The following is a 24285-nucleotide window of genomic DNA, read 5'->3' as shown; positions in this document are numbered from 1 at the left end:
AAACAATTTCACATTTTTTTTATCATTATTTAGAGCCGAATAGTTCTAATATTTTATGAACTTCCGGTATCGGTTTGTTGACGTTTTATGTTTTGCAGATTCAGAATCATCATCCAAATTCATCGAAGTCAATTCGAAACTTAAGCAAATTTTAACAAAAAATTATGTATCCTTATCTACAAATTCATATTTTGGTTCATGTTTTACAGATTACAAAGTTGATCATGACTAAGAAAATCAAATAAGCCGACTCCGATGGCAAAAGTTGTCGGTGCAAGTTGTCAACCCTATCAAATTACGATAGGGCTTTAAACGGTCTCCCTTTTCTCCACAAAGGGTTATAACTACTCCCAATTGTTTGAAGTTGATCAAACCATAAGAGATACATTGGCAATAAAACATTTATCGTGCAGAAATAGATACATAGATTGATTGAATAATAAACAGTAATGGATTTGGGGTTTCCAGCACACATTTTATATTCCCAAGGCAAAAAACTGAGTAGTGTTATGAAAGAAAAGCCTAGCCTATGCTGTCATAAAACTTTCTAGAACTTGGACTCAAAAATCAACCAATCTAAATACTGGTTTTAGTCAAATTAGTGTTTTGTTCACAAATTTTTAGTCCGAGATTACTCTGACGTCCAACGGCTGTTTTGCCAGACAAGCTTGGGCCGTGCGACGTCAGAGCTCGTCCCATATCAAAAAGTGGGTATTTGCCCACCCAAAATAGATGCGCTGCTTCGTCGCTTCTGATGCCAACTGACGGCCTTGGAATTATATAAATTGGGCATCAATCTATTCATTTAAGAACCAGAATGAAAAAAAAAACAAATATGGCAGGTCTACGACTAGCGTCGAATATACAAACACATAATTTTTTTGTATTTTTGCCTGAAACAAGTATGAATTAAATATGTTTTACTTCTAGTCATTTCTAATTTCCTTAACAGTTTATTCAGATAATTAAAGAAAGATGGCGGTTCCAGCTAAGATTGTTCTGAAGAGTACCACTAAGATGTCTTTGAATGATAGGTGAGGAGATGGAGGAGGAGCATGTTCCTGGCAGAGATTGCCTGGAAAAGTTGGAAGGAAAGAAATTTAGAGAGAATTTTTTCTCTATCTGTCATTTCTCTAATGACCAAATTAAGGTCATTTCTATTGACCAAAGGTCATTTCTATTGACCAGAAGTCTTCTCTGTGGCTAGATGCCTTCTTTCAAGGCTAGTGCAAAAGAGAATGACAACAAAAAGCTATGCAAGCCAAAATGAAAAAATGCCACTGCACAAATGTGCAATTGGGCTCAAAACCTGATTTTGCCACTTAATATGTTAAATGAATCAGATTGCATGCTTGCATGCTAGTCTAACAATACACATGTTTAACATGTATGGTTATAAGTAACATGTTCTATCCTGTTGGCCACAGGTGAAAAAGGACAAAAACTAGAGTCAAAGAGGCTGAAATTTGACAAGTGGCAAAGCAGAAAGAGTTGCAATACATGGCAATAAGTCTTGAGAGAAACGATAGTAAACCACAAGCACAGAGCAGTGTCATTGGATCATGTGGATAGCAAAATAACAAAAATCCAGTTACTATACTGAACTTTTCTATACATGCATGTACAAGACTAGATTTTCTAGATTTGAAAAAGCTTCACTTTAGATATTTTCTTGCATGTTTTTTTGCTAAAAGTTAATGTCATATATTAAAGTAATAATGGTAAGAAAAATCTTATTTCCTATTTTAAACTCATATAAAGTATAATCGAAAGCAATAATTAAATGACTTTTCCTTAAATTCAGTTTGAATTTGTTTTTCTTATGTTTAATTAATTTGACAATTAATTTTAAATTGTATTTTTAGACAAAGTGTAAAGTGTAGTATGGTGTCAAACAATCAAAGAGAAATTAATTTTAATATTTAAATTTGAATTATTAATTGAAAATTATCAAACAGTCTTATGAAAATACTTTTCTTCTGAAGGGGAAATTACTCTTTTCTTTGATATTTCTCAGTTGTTATTTTCATGCAATGGTCACATTGGTTTTCTTTCAATCTATGGGATCAATCATGGCTACTTTATTTCATCTAAGTCGTAAGTTCTATCCAATAACTTCTCTAGTGGTGACATTTTAGTTCCTGTTTACTGTCACATCATTCTGTTGTCACGTGACCTCTTTCACATGATTTCTACTATCACATCTTCATGACCTTTCACATGATATCTGCAGATTTTATGTTAAATTTATACATGTGAAGTTCATGTTCTGTCTCATTTGATGTTATATCTTATATTATTCACTTTTCTATCTCAAGATCAGTTCGGCATCTCGTTAAATGTTGAGATGATATCTAGCGATTTGTATCTCAAGATCATTTCGGGTGACACAGTCTCTAACGTTGTAATCAAAAGTGAGTCTGCAGTGCTCTGCAAGCTTAATTTTTTTTTAAGGGCAAGTCACATTTTAACCAAAGTTTCTGGTGATTCATAAGCTTTGTGTCTGATGCTCATACTTTGTAAAGAGTTTTATGTCACAAAATTTTGCCTGGTGACATGTTTTGTTTCACAAGACATTTTCTGATGATCTAATTATGCCATCAGATGTCTTTTAAACTGCTCTCTTGATTTATCATTATTGTTCAAAGTTGTTTCCAATTTCTGTTCGTGTAGGTATTCTTATTTTCATACTTCGTTGTTAGTGGATCTTTTGTCCTACTTTTTCATTATTGCTGTTTTCAAACATTTTAGAATTGTGTATGGTTCAACTCCAGGCCAAGACAAGCTGTACTTTGACCTATGATTGTTAACTTTTTCATATTTTGAGACTTAGATGGAGAGTTGTCTCATTAGCACACATACCACATCTTATTTATATTAACGTCATAAGCACATAAGCAACACGACCGGTGCCACAAGTGGAGCAGGATCTGCTTACCCTTCCGGAGCACCTGAGATCACCCCTAGTTTTTGGTGGGGTTCGTGTTGTTTATTCTTTAGTTTTCTATGTTGTGTCATGTGTACTATTGTTTTTCTGTTTGTCTTTTTCATTTTTAGCCATGGCGTTGTGAGTTTGTTTTAGATTTATGAGTTTGACTGTCCCTTTGGTATCTTTCGTCCCTCTTTTTTTTCTTCTACAGACTAAATGACAGTTTATTTTTTTTCAATCAGACATAGGCGTCACAGAATTAATTGAAGCAAACTTTTGGGAAATTAGATATGACATATGATTATTAGCCTAAAAGTCTGGGAAATATTGTTTCGATAAAAAAAAATATGTGATTTTCACTATTTTTAAGTCCTGTTTAACTTTTTGGTAATGAATTACTGATCACTATTTGTAATTTGTCAATGAATCAAATGAATATGGTTTGATAGATTCTGTCACAATTTTTTCATTAGATAAGTTACAAGTGTTACAACTCGGGTATTTGGCAAACATTTTTTAAGAAATGCTCACAAAATTTCTATCGCTGCAGCCAATTTATCAAATTTTATGTGGTCGGTCAAGTCATCAGGGTTGTTCTTACGTAGCCTGATCAATGTTCAAGACCTTCAATGTATGCAGCTGTTTTCATTTATATGTGTCTTTGTTTGAAGAAATGTTACTCGCCAACTGCGTTTAAAGTTATAATTTCTAAAACCGTTAGTAACATATTAGAGGAATAATTTCTGACTCAGTTAGTAACATACATTGTATAAGAGGAAAAACAGGAAACTATTGTACAATGATTCATGATATTAATATTGATGATATGTTTTTATAGTCGTGACAATGTTACAAAAATTCTAATGCCTCATGATCCAGTTTTCGAATGGCGTCAGTATTTAGAAGTTCCCAAAAGTGTCTTTTTTTGTGTCTCTTACATTAATTGTTTTATTTATCCTAAAATTAACAAGTCTTCCGGCTCTTTGAAAAAGGTATTGAAAGAGATTTGTCTACCTCTTTGTACCATGAGTGATCTATATATCTGTGACATGAACTGCTTACCTTTTTAGATTACATTTTGCCTAAGAGTAAGGCCACCCTTAAAAAATTGTTTGTTTGGCATTGCCGACCCACACTATCAGCAGGTGGGTAGGTAGGTAGGGAAATTATTTTTTTTTTTTTACATTTAAAAGCTTTATACATGTAAATCATGAAGTCTCTAAATCAATGTTGTCTAAAGCATTGCAGCATTTTTGTGTGTACATGCTGGTGGTTTCTATGAAAGGGGTCAACCGTCAATGTCACCTTCTACATCATATGGATAATTTCATGTAAGACGGTCAGTTTTATTGGCAAAGTTAACCAAAGTACCCAGAAAAAACACAGAACTGAGGCAGGAAACTGACAAATTAACCATATAAAATGTATGACGTGAAAATTAAACTTTTATTGTGGGACTGCCCATTGAACAGAGGCCTGATGTCACATCTTGAAGTTGTGGTCACCGTTTGGTAAAATTACCATAAGTTAAATGGCTCAACCACTACGGCTCCTTGTACAAATGGACAAAGATTTTAAAAAATTGCTTTGGTTTTATAAACATCACTTTCTACACCATATGGGTAATTTCATGGCAGTCAGTTTTAGTGGCGTACTAAACCGTAGTACTTGAAGGAAAATGCCAACCTGCGGGAGGAAACTGACTAACAGACTAACGTACTTACTATCACAAAAAAAGGATTGGAAGGGTGGTAATGAAATCAAATTATATAAATTCTCTAGGCATTTTGATTTTTCAAACATAATATTTAAAATACTTTTTTCCATTTTTGTGAAAGCATACAAAATGCAGGTTAATGTATATTTAAAATAATATAACCAACATGGTATAGTTGTATATAAATGTAACATTATGTAAAAATGGTAAATGAATCTAACATCGCGTGCTTACCACAGCGCTATCAAAAAATCCTTGGGAGAACACTAACATTATCACATATGAAATGAAAATCAAACCTTAATTTTGCAACCGTTAGTGCCCAACTAGGGCTCAAACCAATACCTGACGGCTAGTAATCATACATGCAAGGTGTGACGAACTACCATACAAACACGCCTACTGTCCCTGATATAAAGTTTTGAGGATAAAGGATCTGTTCCAAATTAGGATAGCAAAAATTAAAAAATTGGAAGGTTGGCACAAATAGACATGGTGTTTATACTAATATTATCCAAGTGCAAGGTTTTTCAGGGCTAGGTTTAAAACGTATCATAAATTGAAAATAGAAATATGCAGCAGGACAGACAATTTTTGCAGATAAATAAATTATGGGTTCTTATGCTTGTTTGATTAACAGAAATCTGGACCTGCATTACATGAATACAGATAAATTAATGAGCCCTTTGAATTGTGGAAAAGGAGGGGATTTTATTCATCACTAGTACACTAGATACATTTATAAATATGTTTCTGTCAGTATCTTTTATGTTTGAAGAATTATCTTATTCATGTTAAGAGGAAAGGCAAGAAAAGGGGGAAGTACTTCAATTGACACAAGATGCTAGTCTTTAAAATATGTATGTTTTGTACCAGGCTAGCATCTACTGGTACAAAACTACTATAAACCTGTAAATCATTTTGGTCTTTAAGCTTTGGTGCTTACAGTCATAATTATCTTGAATCATCAGCATCATTGTGGTTCTGACTATAGTAGATACTTTGTTCTCTGATTCAAGGGAAAATTTGTCAATGATAAATTTCAAATATTTAATAAATTCAACAAATGTAAGAGCCACGCATATTTATTCTGTGATGTCCCGGTGAAAAACTTCTATCTCATGAAGCGACAAAGTCAAGCAGAAATCATCTGTTTCTGCTTTACAAAAGATAAAATTGAGTCCTCTACAAGGTCTCTCAGAACGTTTCTTTCGAAGAATAGCTGCATGAAAATTTGATTTTTGATAAAATCCATCTCCCTTAACCAATGCATTGCAGCATGGGGAGATGCCTTCCCCTGCCGGCCTCTTAGACATTACTTTTGGCAGACTTTTTTCTATTCCATGTCATTTAAATGTTTGCTCCCAATACAGTGTAAGGCAAGCGCTTTTAAGATCTTGATTTCAAATAAGTAAAGCCAGGAACAAACTCGGCGGATACGATCAAATTCCGGCACAATTTCGATTTTTTTTAAATAAAAAAAAATAAATTTCTGAAACGCAAATAAAATTATTTGGGCGGCAAGTTTTTCAGTGGGTCGGGCGGCAATGCCAAACAAATGAAATTTTATTTTAGGCCTAATCCTATAGTTTGTATTGAGTTGTTTGTATTTCTTTGACCATCATGACCATTGCAGTTGAATATCTTTTCTTTTTGTCAGTTTGTTTTCTTGTGTGCATTACTGTGGGAGTTTTTTCTTGTGTCGATTTGAGTTTCTGCTTTAAAACTTTGAAATCTTCAAATGTTTCCTTCATTCAGAAGTTGCATGACAAAAACCAGCCACACAATGACATACATGTATGTACAAAAAATGGCAGCATAACTATAAATAACATTTCTTTCCTTCGTCCAACCAAAGATTTTCCACGATTCAAGCCACTGTGAGGCAACCAGCCCAGCAAGCCAGCGTGTCAAACATCCGGGCAAAGATGGCTGCCCAGCACCAAGCAACAGCAGCCAACAAGAGACTCGCCATGCAGATGGCAAACAGGCCAAGTGTACAGGCAGCATTGAAAATCAAAAAGGTAAACAAACTTCTCACTATGACAATTTCTGAATTACAATTTGCACAAAGTGCAATGAAATCCACGTTGAAATGGACAGTAAGACTATTGAGCTGCAATGCATTCTATTTATTTGTGAGATTAAATATAACAATGATTATAGTGAGATTTTATGCATCCCATGTCAAGCCCCTAGATATCACAAATTGCAGAGTATTTACCTATTTTAATAAATGATATTCTACCATTGAACATGGGACTAGGAATATCCTCAAATCAATACTGTCCCTGCTTAAACCTTGTCTTGGAACAAGTGTTGTAAGCAGATTTATTTTGAAAATCTGAAAAATTACTATGATTATTATTGCAAAGTAAATGCATTTGTCATGCTTGTAGAAAACTTGTACATGTCCAACTGTTCCAACAGCCAATTTGTTAAAAATTAAAAATTTATTACATTTTCAGAAGTCATTAAAGCAAAGACTAGGTTTTGGAAACACCAGTGTCAAGTCTCGTTTGACCCTAGGTGGTCGTGGTGGTGGAGCAATTGTCAGAGGTGGAAGAGGTCAAGGCAGGTTGATGAGAGGTAGAGGTCAAATGAGAGGCAGAGGTCGTGGAGGAAGAGGAGGAAGTGGAAGTACTCCAGGATCTCCCACAGGGAACCAGATGGTACGGGGAGGAAATAGAGGTCAACGTGGTGGGTTTGTCCAGAGGGGTAGAGGTCAACGTGGTGGATTCGTCCAGAGAGGTGGAGGTCAGCAGGGTGGGTTTGTACAGAGAGGTGGTGCTGGAGGTGGCAGAGGAGAAAACAGAGGAAGAAGAGGAGGAATGCAGAGAGGAAGAGGTAACTTAACTTAATAGAAATTTGTGACCAATGAATAATAATGAGTCTACAGTTTGTTTTTCTCATAACATAGTTCATTATTTTATGTGGAAAAGGCAAAAGATACCAAAATGCCATTCAAACTCGAAAGGTGATAATAAACTAACAACGACATGTTTTAAAAAAAGATCAAAGGATAAACAAAAGTATACAAAACACAACATAGAAAACCAGACTCATTAGGGGCCTAAAGGGGGGTATCTGCACGGAAGAACGCGAAATAAAACTGCCATTTCACGATGAACAAACAATTAAAAATGCCTTGCACGTTAATCTTTTTACCAATTTCACGAAACACGGTGAATTATGAACCTTTTTCTTGGCTGCACGTGAAATAAAAATGGCAAAACACGTTGCACGAAAATAACCCTTTACCACCCTCACTGATCTATGTTTGATCAACATGACCCCAACATTAAGCCACTGGGTGATGTCTAATAGAACAACAAAAACAGTAACACTAGTCCTAAAATAGAAGATTTAACAGAGCTGTGTTGTTTATATGTTGTTCTTATATTAGAAGGCCAAAAAAAATATATGTCTTGTTTACGGTTACCGGACCGACCCTATTTTAAGCGCCGACCCTAAGCCATTTTATTGCCGTCGTAAAATGAAAAATAAACTGAACACGTGTTAAAAGTGAAGATAGTGTTGCCTGATACATCCCAATGTTCATTATCATGAATATGATAGCTGTTTTAAGGAAATTTGCGGATCACGTGATGAAATTAACATTTTGCCACCATTTTTTCCAATCAATAACAAAGGGACATAATCCAATCATTATAAATACGGGTAAACTCGGCCCATGGACAACTCGGACCACAGCAAGCTGGACTGCACAACTCAAAATCATGGCTCAAAAAATAAAAAGGAAAAAAATAATAAAATGGAAATACCGACCTACCTACCCTATTTATTTTGATGATGTAACCGTAAACAGACATATATTTTTTTTGGCCTTAGCGTAAGAATTAGTTAAATTGACATTTACATATTTTTTAGGATTTCAAGGTGGTAACAGAGGAGGAAGAGGACAAACACAGGGTTTCCGTGGTAACAGAGGAGGGTTCAGGTAAACAAACTGTGATAACAGATATTTTTGGGGTAGAAAAAAGACCACATATGAAGATGAAAGATATTTTAGCAATTACACAAATACACATTTAAAAAAAACTTTTTACAATTCGTTTCCTTTGTTTTGGTTTTGGTCGAAACCATAGGAGTACTCTATTTGTTATGTATTGGTTGTCCAATTGAGTTAACAGTTGATAGAATTTTACAAGCAGATCTATTACTGTAGATTCATTATCATTGTTGAATACTAATTTTCGTGGGTACAGTTGAACCACAGATTAAAATGTTAAACGAATTACTAATTTTCTAAAGTCTTTGTATGCAGAGATTGGAAAAACCACGAAATCAAATATTCACAAAAATGAAAGTTTTCCTCAATCCACGAAAATTGATACCCACGAAAGTAAATGAATCTACAGTATCTCTATAGGTTTAAAATACAAAAAAATATGTCATAACGTGTGGTGAAGAAATGTTCAGTGTTTTAGTTTTCTGAAGCATATTATATTCATATGTTTATATTGGTTTTTAGAGGTCAGGAACGTGGAAGAGGAGGTTTCCAGCGAGGAAACTTTAGAGGCAATCGACAGTAAGAGGGCATGGTTTAGTTACTTCAATCTCCAAACAGAAATTTGCTTATTTTCTTTTTATCCTGCTTGGGCCATGTAGATTTTTTGACCTGATTTTTATGTACTATTGTATGCAATTTAGAGTCTAAAGGACTTGGTATTTTTTAACCTTATAAATGCCTGGTTTTAAGGTTTGTCAAACTCAAAGATATTCAATAAATGTTATCTGTTGTAAAAATGGTGATTAGTCTAAATATTTAAGAAAAAGATTAAATATTGGATCTGTAAGACCCCCCCCCCCCCAAAAAAAAAAATCAAAAAAAAACACACACATAATTTAGAGAGACAAAAAAACACTTTTGTAATTGGTTATTTTACAAGCTACTACTCTAAATTGATATTGTAATATAACAAAGACATAAAAACAAAATGTACTGGCAGAATTTAAAAAAGAAATTAAAGTAAAAAATCAATTGTTTGTTTGATAACAAAAAGTAAAATAACAAAAATAATGAACTCCAAATTTCAAAACTTAAATGATAAAACCTATTTGTATCCATTTAGTACATGCTCATATTTAAAGCCATGTCATGAAAGAGAAATAAAATATTGATCTCATGATTGTGTAAATGCACCTTCAATCTTTTCAAATTTTCACGGGTAAGGGTTTTGGCACACACCTCACCTTTACATTCTATGTATTGCTTTAATGTATTTTAAATTGCTTCAAATTGATATGACGGAAATCACCTAATAACAAAACTATACATTGAAAACACAAAGTTTGCAGTTTCACCTTTTCTATAAAACAATTTGTAATCTTGGAGATTGAAGTTTTAATTCTGTAGTTTGCCTAGACTATGTATCAATATGTATTTTTACATTAGCACCTTGTAGTGGTTTTCTTTTTGTATTACTTATTTTGATTTTTTTATAATAGATGTGTGTAACGGGTCCAAAGATGGTCATATATAAAGCACTTGTATCTTATTCCCCTTTTCAGAATCTAAAGGACTATGGGTAATCTCATCGATCGTACACCAAAATTAAAATTAAGTCATTTGTTGCAATTTCATTTGTTTAGAATGTTAAACACCAATCACAACGCTTTGGTGTTTGGTGTACACTTTTAAAACGGCAATTCAAATAGAGAAATTATAAAGATTCATAACTTTGTTATAAATGAAGTCTGCATGTCATTTTATTTGGCATTCTGGCTTCCTCAACCAGGCCACCAAATATGTCAAAGAATGCTGAAAGTGGCAAATATCACCCAAAAATCAAATCTTTTTTTGTGTATTTAGACTTTTGGGGATATTTGAAGACTATATAAACCTAAATTCGGTAAAAAGAAAAAAAAGGGCAATTGTTATGAGAAAAAGATGCTGAAGGCTAATCTGTAAACTAAACATCCCTCTAAATTATTATTTTATTTGGTTGCCAGTTTGAATATGTTGCTTGATTTTGTAGATATAGCTTTTTTATCATTTGAAAGATAACAATTAATTTAGTCATGTTAGTAGAGTTTTATTGCTCCGAGAAAAGTGTTACTTTTAACATAAGTAGACTGTTTTTAAAGTATTACACTTAAAGCATCGTTTTAATTATACCGACTAAATGTCTTACCTTTTGTAAATTTTTTAGCACATGTAACAGATTTTTAGTGTGAAATAGATTGTTACATACCTCCTATTTAACAGTTTTAATTCTGTTTTAGTAAGACCAGGGATTTGATTTTCAATTTACAATTATTACTCAACTTTCCTACTACATGTACAACTTTTTAATATACACATAGACAGGGTTTGGTGTAGCCTTGTTTCTGGTTAACAAGGTTCTCACTGAGGTGAGCTCATGAGTTTTGTAAACTGTAAAATTAATAAAAATTGCATGTTTTAGTGCTATTGTTTAAAATGTTGAACCAACTGAACACATACATTTTTGTCGAGCCTGCAACTTTTGTTGCAGAAAGCTCGACATAGGGATAGTGATCCGGCGGCGGCGGTGTTAGCTAACTTCTTAAAAGCTTTATATTTTAGAAGGTGGAAGACCTGGATGCTTCATACTTTGTATATAGATGCCTCATGTTACGAACTTTCCATCAGTCACATGTCCAATGTCCTTGACCTCATTTTCATGGTTCAGTGACAAATTGAAAAAAAAGTTCAAATTTTTTGTAATGTTAAATTCTCTCTTATTATAAGTAATAGGATAACTATATTTGATATGTGCATACCTTGCAAGGTCCTCATGTCTGTCAGATAGTTTTCACTTGACCTCGACCTCATTTCATGGATCAGTGAACAAGGTTAAGTTTTGGTGGTCAAGTCCATATCTCCGATACTATAAGCAATAGGGCTAGTATATACAGTGTATGGAAGGACTGTAAGGTGTACATGTCCAACTGGCAGGTGTCATCTGACCTTGACCTCATTTTCATGGTTCGGTGGTTATAGTTAAATTTTTGTGTTTTGGTCTGTTTTTCTCATACTATATGCAATTGGTCTACTATATTTGTTGTATGGAAAGATTGTAAGGTGTACATGTCTAGCGGGCAGATGTCATGTGACCTTGACCTCATTTTCATGGTTCAGTGGTCAAAGTTAAACTTTTGTGTTTTGGTCTGTTTTTCTCATACTATATGCAATAGGTCTATATAGCTACTATATTTGTTGTATGGAACAATTGTAAGGTGTACATGTCTAACGGGCAGATGTCATGTGACCTTGACCTCATTTTCATGGTTCAGTGGTCAAAGTTAAGTTTTTGAGTTTTGGTCTTTTTATCTAATACTATATGCCAAAGGTCAACTATATTTGGTGTATGGAAATATTTTATGATCTTTATGTCAGTCGCACAGGTTTTATTTGACGTGACCTCATTTTCACGATTCATTGCACAGTGTTAAGTTTTTGTGTTTTGGTCTATTTATCTTAAACTATAAGTAATAGGTCAACTATATATGTTGTATAGAAGCATTGTTAGCTGTACATGTCTGCCTGCCATGGTTCATCTGACCTTGACCTCATTTTCAAGGTTCATTGGTCTATGTTTAGTTATCTTGGTTAATGTTAAGTTTATGTGACAGTTGTTATAAAGCTTAGCTTTATACTTAGGACTATCAACATAATATCAATGATTAGTATAGAAGGCGAGACATTTCAGCGTGTGCACTCTTGTTATATTAACATTATATAACAAATGTTTTTAAAATAATGAAATTTTGATTCCGTTCCATGCTGTATTTTGACATGGAGACTGAATAACTATATTATGTGGCAGTAAAATATTATCCTCCCTCTGTTCATGGCTAAAGACTGACCTTGAAAAATCCGTAGTGAGAACCCTAGGTTAACACAGAGTTTACAATTAACCACAATGCATGTTTTTAATGTGAAATCAGATCTTTTATCATCCCTCTTATTTTACAGGGCCAGAGGTGGTGGCAACAACAGAGGTCGTGGTGGGTTCAGAGGTGGCAGAGGAGGTCAGAGAGGTCGTGGAGGTCAAAGTCCAATATCAAAAGAGGAACTAGACAACCAGTTGGAAGCCTACATGAGCAAGACAAAAAGCAGCTTGGATGCTGATCTGGATTCATACATGCAACAAAACTGATGACAGAAGAAACAATAAAAAGAAGGTTGTGTCGACGAATGGCCAAGACATGGAAGAATTAGACTTGATTGAAAATTAGCGTCTTTTGACTTAAAACTCACCACCACGTTTCAGTGCTATTGTGTAATTGGGCTACTGAAATTATTTGAGAAGAATCATAATGGCTGAAAGACATATGTTAGTAATTATCGATTAATTACCCACGGTATTTAATAATCGACAGAGAATTTCAAGGAGTAGATGTTAGAAATGTTATGGAAAAACATTGGGACATGGGTTAAAACTCTAATTTTAACTGGTTTGCTTAAGGTGATAGAGATTAGATATATATTATTCTTTGTATACCTGCATTACTCTGTTTAATAGAGATGTTTTGAATGAATATTATGCCATAAAGAGTCTATTATTTGAATTTTGAGTTATAAAACAATTTATGTATTCTTGTGAACCTTAGTCAATGTTAGTTTAAAGTAGTCAAAAGGAAAAGGAATGGGTGGAGAGAATTGAATTTATATTATATTGTGGATTAGCTATTATTTCTGGGATATGAGTTTTTTGTGGAAACAGGTGAATTTTAAATGTTCAAAAGAATAACAAATTTTATGTAAGCTTTCATGCAGACTTTTTGCAAAACATGGAAATCCAATATCCATAAAAATGCTAGTTTTCCTGAAACGTTAAAAATTGGTACCCAAAAATTCAGATTCAAAACCACAATTTGCAAAGTATTTTTAGAAACTCCTTTTTTTTCATTGTATGCAGCCTGTTTGAATTGAGAAAGTTTAAAATGTTGTTTTAAATTTCTATTTTCTTATAAACATTTAACAAATAGTAAATTTATATGATAAATGGCAGGCCTCTTTTTGTTGAAGTAGAAATTATAATGAAGAATCTTGTTAATTTTGACTTAAATTTTATATTCATATTTTTTCGTTAGACATTTTACATCTCATGCAAAAGTATTCAGTAGTTCTATCATTCATGCATGTGCATTCTTTAAACTGATTCTATTTATTTAAAAATTTAAATGTACTAGTCATAATATATGAAAATATGAATGCTAAAAAAAATTATTTGTTTAGAATGGCCTTCTAAAATATTGCTTGCATTTGATGTTCCTATGTAATACTCATGTTATATAGATGTATTTTATTAATATTTTCATGTGTGTTATTTTTCATGGGTTGAATCTAGAATTTTTTTGAAACATTACATGTAGTCCCCATTCAACTTGCCAAAAAGGAACAAAAGATAAGCCATCAACAGGGGCGGATCCAGCAATCTTAAAAAGGGGGGTTACAACTATATGTCCCCATTCAAATGCATTGATCGTCCAAAAAAAAGGGGGGCTGGGGTCCCAACCCCCTGGATCTGCCACTGATCAACATTGTTCATTCTCTTTCACAAATTGTCAATGGAGGTTTGATCTTTCCAAAGAAAGGTTCTGCTATTCATGATAATGAAGACCATTTTTGTTAAAAGTGTAGGAAATCATTTAAATCATGTAATCATTGTTAAATTTTTGTTTCATCTTTTTATGTTTGTTTTTTTGTTTTTTTAAAAGAAAATAACCATTTTTGTGTGTCTTCTGTTGCTCCATGTGATTTTGTAGACAATGTTATAAACTTTATGTTCGAAAAGGGGCAAATGGGAAGTGTTTCAGTTATTAAATGATTGAAATGTCTGAAAATCTATAAAAATGACGTACTTATAAGTAATAAAATGCTTTAACATTATCATGATTATTGTTTAAAAATATTTGTAGATAGGTACCTATGTATATCTTTTTTTTAGTTTTTATGTAGAGAATTTTAAAACATATCAATTTTATGAACAAAAAGTAAAAAATTCAAGCAGTATGTAGTTTAATTTGTTGAATAGAACAGAGAAGGGAACTGGGGAATGTGTCAAAAGAGACAGCCATGTGATCAAAGAGCAAGAGCATTACCTTTTTAGGTGGAACCATTTTAAAAATAAAAAGATGTGGTATGATTGCCAATATGACGACTATCTAATGAAGTCCAAACAACATTGACGCAAACAACTATACACCTAGTAAACTAATATTGAACCCAACACTTAATAGATCCTTTTAGTCTTGCTTAACACTATTCCCTGGGGGTTGACTTTCTCCATGAAGAGGCAGCATTACAGTAGCAATACATGATGAAAATGGCAACACAACTCAAACAAGAGGATGTGTCATAGACCATGTAAGGTGTCAAATATTATATATAATATAGTAATAAGTCCCTTACTGGCGAAGTTGATTTTGACTAAAGGTTTGCACTATGTGTGCCCATTCGTCAGCCGCTCAAATCAGTTTTCCACACTTTTTTTTGTCATTCTTGAAGATGTTGATTTGAAAATTGGTATATAGTTTTATCATTACAAGTTACAGATCAAGTTCACTGTAAAGGGCAGAGTGAGCTTTTCTCATCACTTGGCATTTGTCGTCTATCATAAGCTTTTACAAAAATCTTCACTGAATCTACTGTGCTGAATTTAACCAAATTTGGCCACAATCATGGTATATTAGTGTATCTAATTTAAACAAGAGTGCACTCGATGAAATGTCTCCTTTTCTTTACTCACCAATGGCTTTTATGTTGTTGGTCCTAAATATGAAGCTTTAATACAACTATCACTTTAAATTAATAAGGTCTGAGAAAATTAGGTCAAGGTCAGATAAACCAAACTGGAAATACACCATAAATACTTTGAATATATCACACAGTATTTAAGAAACAAACTTAACCAGGAAAACATTGATCAATGAACCAAAAAAATGGGGGTCAAGGTCAAATGTACCCTTCCACACAAATATGCGCACCTTGCAATCATTACATGCCTCAAAATATAGTTGACGGTGACCTATTGTGTACAGTATCTAGAAAACAAACATAACCAGGAAAACTTGAGATAAACCAATGAACTATGAAAATGAGGTCATGGTAAGATGACAACTTCCAAACAGACATACACATTACAATCATTCCATACACCAAATATAGTTAACCTATTGCTTAATGTACAAAAAAAAACAGACCAAATAACAAAATAATAACATTGAGCAATGAACCGTCAAAATGAGGTCAAGGTCAAATGTAACCTGCCAAACTGACATGTACAACATAAAATATTATAAAAAACACAAACTTTAACCACTGAACCAAGAAAATGAGGTCAAGGTTGGATGACACCTTCCAGTTTGACATGTACACCCTACAATTATTCAATTCACCAAATATAGCAGACCTATTGATTATAGTATCTGAGAAATGGACTTTACCTTGAAATCTTAACCTTGTTCACTGATCCATGAAATGATGAGGTCAAGTGAAAACTGACTGGCATGAGGACTTGTAAGGTGTGCACATACAAAATATACTTGCCCTACTACTATTAAGAGAGTGACATAAGGTATCTAAATACAAAGTAAGAAAGATCCAGGTCTTCTTCCTTCTGAAATATTAGGCTATTAAGAAGATGGCTAACACTGCCACTGGATCACTATCACTACAATGTATGTCAAGCTTTTTGCAACAGAAGTCGCAGGTTTGAATCTATCTAACCAAGCTCATTTAATACCAAACACAAAAATTTACAGTGAAATATAAGACGTACAAAGTAATACATAGGGCCTTAACTCACCTTTTCATCAGAATCTAAAGAACTATGGGTTATTTCATTGTTCGTACACCAAAATGAAAATAAAGTTACACCATTGGATGGATTTCTATTGTTGAGAATATTTTAAACCAATCACGTTTTGGTGTACACTTTTAAAAATATTACCCAGAATGCATTAGATTTTGAAACATTTTAAACCAATCATGTTTTGGTGTACACTTTTAAAAATATTACCCAGAATGCATTAGATTTTGAAACATTTTAAACCAATCACTTTTTGGTATACACTTTTAAAAAATATTACCCAGAATGCATAAGATTTTGAAACAAATCAAACTCTAAGATGTGCTAATGTTTCCATATTTATTACTAAATAAATAATCATATAAAAAAGCATTCTACCAAATGTAGATACACAATGTAAGCTCCTATGACAGCTCAAAACACAAAAACTTTCTAAGATTATATCCATTTGAAATATGTTAACAAGCAGCCTCTTTTTTCCTTACTTTTATACACAATTAATGTACAAAAAATATAAACACATGAGATTATTTGGCCCTCTAAATGCACAAAAAAAGAAAATATCACAGATACAATAAATTTTAACATTTTTGAAAAAGAAAAGTAATATTTTTTTGAAAAATTTAATTTGTCCTTTCTTCATGTAAAATGAAATTCATGTTGAATAGTTGCACATGAAATTCTTGTTAAAATTAATTTAATTTGAAATTCATATAAATACAATTTGGCTGTGTAGTAACAAATGATTAAACAACAAAGTTAACTTCATGAATTCCGGAAAAATATCCTTGGAAAAATTTGGTTGATTATATAGAGAATAACTGAAGCATGATCAGAGCGGGCCCCCTCTTAGGCAGTCAGTGGCCCCCACTTATGAAAATTTCTGGATCCGCCACTGGTTAAGATTAGAAATCAGTATACAATAATACTAACATATTGTGAATAAAAAGTTCCTGAATTACATATATAGTGGTTTAAAGCCAGAGCTAGGTCATGTGACAAAATTATACGTAGAAACTAACAAACTAATTTCAGACCATTTGGAATGCTTAAAATAATACAAAGACTAGAAGTTTTATCACAGAAAATCAATACAAGTATAGAGTGTTTGCTGAAATAGTAAAGAGATAAATACAGTTTCTACTGATCCCTGTAGGAGCAATAATTCCCTGTCCAGCTTGACCAAATGAAAATCTAAATTGGAACTAATGCGTGCATTTATTAATGCGACGTTCTTGAAGACTTAAATGCAACATTCAGAAAAAACCTTTTATTTCATATAATAAATTCAAAATGTGAGTTTAAATTATTTCAATTTATCATATAACTCCGTCACATTTTTTGGGATAAAACAAAACATTGCAATAATTTCTGAATTTAAGGTATTTGGGAACTGCAATTTATATACTGCACTTCTGTTTTTGAATTATGAAGAAAGTTTGTAGTTTTCTTATTCCAATAGTCTAAACATAAAATTCTTCCCATAGCTCTTCATTGAGGCACAAAATTTCAGTCCCTCTAGGGAACAGTAGACATTCAAAGGCTAGTATTACCAATGTCATTTCAACTGATCGGGCGGAGCTTACGTTTTAATTTGCATAAGGACAGTCTATTTGAAGATGTGTGTGATAAGGATGATAGCCGTTATAATTATTACTGATTTCTAATCACCTATCAGTGTCATCAAAGGAATTTAAAAAACAATGACTGGACACTTCATTGATGAGTTTATCCTAAAACACCTATCTATAGATGGACTGGTTTATTGTGAGCTAATCGATTAAACTCCGTCCAGTCAAGTGAAATAAATTGAGTAATATCAAAGTCACTCATCAGCAAACTCTCTATTCACCCGAAGTATTATACATAACTTGCAGAAGATAATCTGCTTCAATGAAGTTTGAGAAATAACAGTAATGTTACACTACATGTGTTAGTGTAAGCTACTAACACTTACAACTTTATGTGTGTTAGTGTAAGCTACTAACACTTACAACTTTATGTGTGTTAGGGTAAGCTACTAACACTTACAACTTTATGTGTGTTAGGGTAAGCTACTAACACTTACAACTTTATGTGTGTTAGTGTAAGCTACTAACACTTACAACTTTATGTGTGTTAGGGTAAGCTACTAACACTTAAACTTTATGTGTGTTAGGGTAAGCTACTAACACTTACAACTTTATGTGTGTTAGTGTAAGCTACTAACACTTACAAATTTATGTGTGTTAGTGTATTTAGCTACCAACAGTGTCATAATGTTCTAGGGAAATATGGTCTAAGAAAATCATACATGTATTAATAATTTGAACTGAAATTGAAAAAAAAAATGTTCATAAAGGTAAAAACTATGTCAAATTTAAAAAAAAAGTTTGACAACATAGACATTTTTTTTGCATCATTTTTTAATTTACTGCTAAATAACATGAACTTCAGGTAGAAAATTCCAATTCAAAGATGCTTGTGTGACTTAAAAATGCATTAAAAACAGTATAAGTTGAATTTTCAATGAAGGTCAGAGGTACTTTAATTTTATTTACCTGCAACAATTTTTTCAATGATTATAAAGTGGTTAGAGATTGCATTAGTTCTAAGTGGGTATAAAAATATCAAATATCAAAATGTCATTCTTCAGATAATCATAAAACTCAATTAATTCATTAATAAATTAGGTTATTAATTCATATAACAGAAATCAAAGAAAAAATAATAAAATTAAGGCTACACCAATTTTTTTTTAAAATAAAAATATTCTTTTCAAACCAATATCTGAAACATTTTCCTAAAATAAACATTACGAAAAATTCCGATTTTTTCTACAATTGACCTAAATTTTGCACCGTTTTCCTACTGATATTTGTGAAACAATTGCTTTTATTAATCTGTAACTTCTATTTTCTGTAATGACACTAAAAAATTATTCTTCAAAAACAAGAAAGCTCAGTATCAGTGTTCTTGTGAACAGGAAGTGAATACAAACTCCTTAAAAATCTTCTTCACTTTCAATAACTTCAGCAGGTGGTGAAGGCGAGTTTCCAAATCCTAAATCTAGGTCACCTTCTAACACGATCCGCTCTCCTCGTTCACTAACGTATGATTGCTCGAAACTGTCCATGCTATAGTTATAATCACTCATGCGTGACCGAGATTCTCTTTCACTCATGTCTTTTTTAGAAGCGATCATGGGTTCAACTTTTCCAACTTTGATGCCACCCGACTTCTTATCATCCGACTCGCTAATTTTTCTTGGTCGTGGTTGAGGAGTAGGTCTTTCATCCTCAGACATATCTTTATAAAAACTATCACGTAACGACCGGTCTTCCTCAGAATTTTGAGACCGGCTCATCGGCAGCTGTGAAGTCAGTTCACTCAAGTCCATCATGATATTTTCTTTTTCGGTCTCCCTTTCGTCATCCATCACACTTGCTGGTTTTATTTGTGATTTTATGCCGGATTTATCTCCCTTCCCGTCCGGTCTATCATTTGAATTAACGCTCACATTAGAATTAAATGCTCCACTGGTCTCACGTAAAATGCGTTCATACAAATCATCAGTTTTTTTAACGGATGGTCTTTCGAAACTTTCATCCCCATAACCACTTTGCATGGCAGGGTCTCTAAAACTTTCAATAAGTTTGGCAGTGAATTTATCAGGCTTTTCTAATGAACTTCCAAATCCCCCTAATTGACCCTCACCTACTGGTTTACTAGATGAAATGTCACCATAGTAGGCATTCAGCCTTGATGTAGGTTTGAGAGGTTTAGGGGCCACTTTAGGGGGACTAGATGAAATGAATGATGATCTGAAGCTGGAGTTGCCATTTAAAGCTGTAGATGACATGTGTCTACCAAATGGCGTGTCTTTTTTATCCAATCCCGCCATTGTTATCAGCTGACCTAATCTAAAATGTAAACAAAATAATTTTTTATTATTAAATTTAGACAAAATAAATTATTTTCATATGAAACAAAATAAATTATTACTTTTATATGACTAGATAGATATTTCATTCAAAGGACTACAATATTGTTAGGGCTATTCCAGAAAAAAATGTATGGGGGTTGGGGGGTTGGAAGGCACATTATATTAATAATACATGGGTGATGGGTATCAGAGCAACTTTTCACACTATAATGCACTATAATTCTCAATTACAATTGTCTAGTTGGCGGGTGCTGACAAAAACGGCCTTCCAACACCCCCCCCCCCCCCCCTCATACATTTTTTCCCTTCAATGTATACAAGAGAAATTAAATTGTGTGTCAAAATGTGTCATTGTGGATGATAGTTCAATATGATCAAAGTCCCTTAACTCCAATAAAAATTGTCACATCAAACTTAAGATATAGCAGAGTTGAGAAAAAATGATGACAAATAATCCATTGAATACTTTAAGTTGAATGGTCAGCAATTTAAATGTTGAATGGTCTCGAAGTATTGATGTGTTTACATGTAACACTGTGGCAAGGCTATTCATATATCCACTGTGGCAAAGACTTCATATATCCACTGTGGCAAAGACTATTCACATATCCACTGTGGCACAAAATACAGGAATAATAAAAGTTATATTTTTTTAAGATCAGGGTAAAAATGTTGATGTTAACATTGTTAGGTTTTCAAAATAAGACATTTCTATGTCTCAAAATCCTGAAATAAAATTCCAAGCTTTTTCAATGTAACATGGGAACTCTTCTTATAAGTCTAAGAATGAATAAAACCTTTTGAAAACTGTAAAAATATCCATCAAGAAAAATCAACCTATAAGCCATACTATATAACAGTCATAGAATTGGGGTTTTATCATTTAAAAGACCAAATATATTTCAACTGGATATGTCCTGTCAGGCCTGTGCTAATTATGATGATGGATATAAAGTACTTTACCCTGATTCTCTCAGCAAGTCTAAGAATTGATGGAACTGTTTAAACGATGCTTCAATCTCTTCAAGAACACTGTCATCGTCAAGACAACCTCCTCCTTTGTCATGTTTCAGTCGGAAACACTCATCCTTTAATTTCTTGTTATCTAAGGTTAGCTACAATGGTAGGAAAATTGAAATAAAAATATCAGGTACTGTTGATTCCTCAAAATGAATTCCATGAATTGGCCGTTTCAGAATCTAAAGGACTATGGGTAATTTAATTGTTCGTACCCCAAAATGAAAATAACGTCACGACATTGGTTGAATTTCCATTGTTTTTGGACATTTTTAACCAATCACAACGTTTTGGTGTACACTTTTGAAAATATTACCCAGAATGCATTAGATTCTGAAACGGCGAATTGTAATATACATGATGACACACGTTTCCACAATAAAGTGCACAAGTAAATTAAAGAAAAACTTGATAGTAATCATGTTTTCATGATCATAGTAAATAAATGTAATTGTATATATTGAATGTCTCTTTTAGTGATTTCATAGGGTTGTAAAAGCCTTGTTCCGTGCTTCTTACATAATGTACTTCGGTCAACGCTTTCACAAAAAAGAAGCATTCATTTCTTAAATAAAATTTACCACACAACCAGATTCTAAATATATATATGATGAAGACATAATCTTTCAATCAGTTTAATTGAGGTCTGGAGATGGCATGCCAGTAACTGCTAGTCGTTCTTTGTGAATTTATTTATCGTTGTCATTGTGTTTAGTTTCTTCTGTTACCTATTCTAACATTGGACTCAGACTTCTTTTAAAGTGAACTTTACTATGTGTATTGCTGTGTTTGTTGATTGGCGAGAAGAATAGAGAGAGGGTTGAGATCTCATAAGACATATTTAACGTTTTAAAATGGTTGAAAGCAGAACTTTTAGAGCTTTCAAAGTCCAAATTAACAGCAAAGAAAAAGAGGATGAAGACCTTGAATTTAAGTTACCACCATAAAGATTAAAGGAAAAAATGTCTACATTTTTGCACCTCTCCCAAGTCAGGAACCTTTCTGGCCTTTGATATTCTTTGATAGTCTTGTATAAATTTTTTTATTTTGGTATGTTTTGGACTTTAGTGTGACGTCCATTTTTTCTGAACTAGTACTTATTTTTGTTGATGGATTAGCTGAACCCCCACCTGAAGGTGCAATTTTATCACTGTGTTGAAGAACGATTGGTGGCATTGGGCTGTTTTTATACAACCGCAAAAATTGAAAAACAGCTTGAATGTTGTGTCCATACTTGCCCCAACCGTTCAGGGTTCAACCTCTACGGTCGTATAAAGCTGCACCCTGCGGAGCCTCTTGTTTGCTCTGTTGTCGTCTTTATGTCACATTCCCTGTTTCCAGTTCAATGTATTTTACTCTTTCAATGCAGAGTGAGAAATTGTTTAACAGTTAAATTTCCCATTAAATTGTGAAGCTTGCTAAATGTTTTATTTATTTTTTTAATTTGACTGTTTACAAGTATAGAATATTTTATTTCACAAATTAGTGACTGGTCCTTTTTTTCAAATGAAGAGGCAAGCATACAACAATACCATATAGGCAGTTATCTACAATGGAGAATAACAAAAACAATATCAAATTACCTCAACAATTCTTTTATCAGCTCTTGATCTAGCCACTTGTTCTTGGTGCATTCTTCTCTTTGTCTGAATTAGTTCAACCTTTAAGCAAATAGTAAATATATGAGCTGTGTCTAGAAATCGACATTATGCAAATAAATATCTATACATCTATAAAAAAGAAGATGTGGTATGATTGCCAATGAGACAACTATCCACAAAAGACTAAAATGACACAGACATTAACAACTATAGGTAACTGTACGGCCTTCAACAATGAGCAAAGCCTATACCTTTTTGGATTGATTAAATCTATACAGAAAGTAAATAAATGTTTGAAAATTGAAAAAGAACACTACAAAACAGACCAAAAATAATCTTTTAAGGTGGTACCTAACACTACAGGGAGATAACTCTGTAAAATCAGCAGAACGTTTTAATGACGTTGTGTTCGTATGGGAATATTAAGCTTCTCAATGATCAAAATAAGTGTTTGTCAAACTGCTATATAACCAGTGTAATTTTTCTGATTAAACCGTTGGTTCAAATTTTTTGAAATTTTTTATATTTTTGTCAAAGGGTCAAAGTAAATACTTTTTCAAAATTTTAAGAAAATTAAACGAGCCAAATTAATTTTAGTTAAAGTGTTAGGTACCACCTTAATTCGTATTTGAATACTCTAAAATTAATTTAAGACATATATATGTACATGTATACATGCATTTGCACTAGGTCAATTTCTATACATTTTGTACCACGCAGCTCATATGTTAATGTCATAATATTATAAATTACAGCTGTGGTGAATTGCTAAAAACTCTTGAGGGCTTGTGCAAATCTTCTAGATGATTCCCTTTGCTATCCCTAGCTAGGAAAAGCTTTTCTGGATAAACCTTCATCAGAAAGGCTCAAAGCAGAACATTTGAAAACCAAGGATGTATAAGAACCGGTAAATCTTGGAAATTCTTGAAGTCTTAAGAATTTTTTTATTATGCTTTCTGAATTTATGCATTGAAAGCCAAGGATGTATAAGAGACTGTAAATCTTGGAAATTCTTGAAGTCTTTAAAAAAAAATTTATTATGCTTTCTGAATTTATACAGCAGTGACCTCATTTGTTACTTACCCTCAAATCCTTGATATTGTTAACCTCAGTAATTAGGGCACTGTCATCTAATTTTAGTTTTTCCAGTTCTCTAAGCGTATCTTCATCATTCTCCTTAGTGATGATAATAGATGACTGATCTTGTGTGGACAGGTTCAATTCTTCACTGTTTTCATACAGATTTGATATGCCTGGTACATGCTCAGGGGGAAAACCTCTGTAAAATAGAA

General features: G+C 33.0%; 2 protein-coding genes across 5 annotated transcripts in view; one reads left to right on the top strand and one right to left on the bottom strand.

Moving 5' to 3' along the window:
- Positions 1 to 27: 27 nt before the first annotated feature.
- On the top strand, positions 28 to 14652 carry LOC143051604 (uncharacterized). 4 transcript variants are annotated; one of them, XM_076224500.1, is made up of 8 exons: positions 28 to 166; positions 962 to 1034; positions 6505 to 6670; positions 7115 to 7401; positions 7438 to 7493; positions 8538 to 8607; positions 9142 to 9198; positions 12610 to 14652. In XM_076224500.1, the coding sequence occupies exons 2-8, from the start codon at positions 976 to 978 to the stop codon at positions 12791 to 12793; spliced, it is 879 nt and encodes a 292-aa protein (XP_076080615.1). In that variant the 5' UTR covers positions 28 to 166; positions 962 to 975; the 3' UTR covers positions 12794 to 14652. The 4 variants fall into 4 exon arrangements, with proteins under 4 accessions (XP_076080615.1, XP_076080614.1, XP_076080617.1 ...); XM_076224499.1 differs by having other exon boundaries at positions 7115 to 7493; XM_076224502.1 differs by lacking the exon at positions 9142 to 9198 and having other exon boundaries at positions 29 to 166.
- A 2123-nt stretch (positions 14653 to 16775) lies between these two features.
- The window catches only part of LOC143051587 (centrosomal protein of 78 kDa-like), a 66007-nt gene continuing 58497 nt past the window's right edge, over positions 16776 to 24285 (bottom strand). Inside the window, exons 12-15 of the mRNA XM_076224470.1 lie at positions 24077 to 24272; positions 22976 to 23053; positions 21339 to 21490; positions 16776 to 20352 (exon numbers count right to left, since the gene is read on the bottom strand). Coding sequence (XP_076080585.1) covers positions 19434 to 20352; positions 21339 to 21490; positions 22976 to 23053; positions 24077 to 24272 — 1345 coding nt within the window. The 3' untranslated portion in view covers positions 16776 to 19433. The remainder of the gene's footprint in view (positions 20353 to 21338; positions 21491 to 22975; positions 23054 to 24076; positions 24273 to 24285) is intronic.

The sequence above is a fragment of the Mytilus galloprovincialis genome, chromosome 11 (assembly GCF_965363235.1).
Source record: "Mytilus galloprovincialis chromosome 11, xbMytGall1.hap1.1, whole genome shotgun sequence".
Lineage (NCBI taxonomy): Eukaryota > Metazoa > Mollusca > Bivalvia > Mytilida > Mytilidae > Mytilus > Mytilus galloprovincialis.
The sequence above is the reverse complement of the archived record's forward strand: the minus strand, read 5'-3'. Positions and strand labels throughout refer to the sequence as shown.

Bases quoted from the DNA above. Each gene is read 5' to 3' on its own strand.
- LOC143051604 (XM_076224499.1), top strand. From the start codon at position 976: ATGGCGGTTCCAGCTAAGATTGTTCTGAAGAGTACCACTAAGATGTCT. The intron at 1,035-6,504 runs GTGAGGAGATGG...GTCCAACCAAAG, and splicing joins AAGATGTCTTTGAATGATAG to ATTTTCCACGATTCAAGCCA. The intron at 8,608-9,141 runs GTAAACAAACTG...ATTGGTTTTTAG, and splicing joins GGTAACAGAGGAGGGTTCAG to AGGTCAGGAACGTGGAAGAG.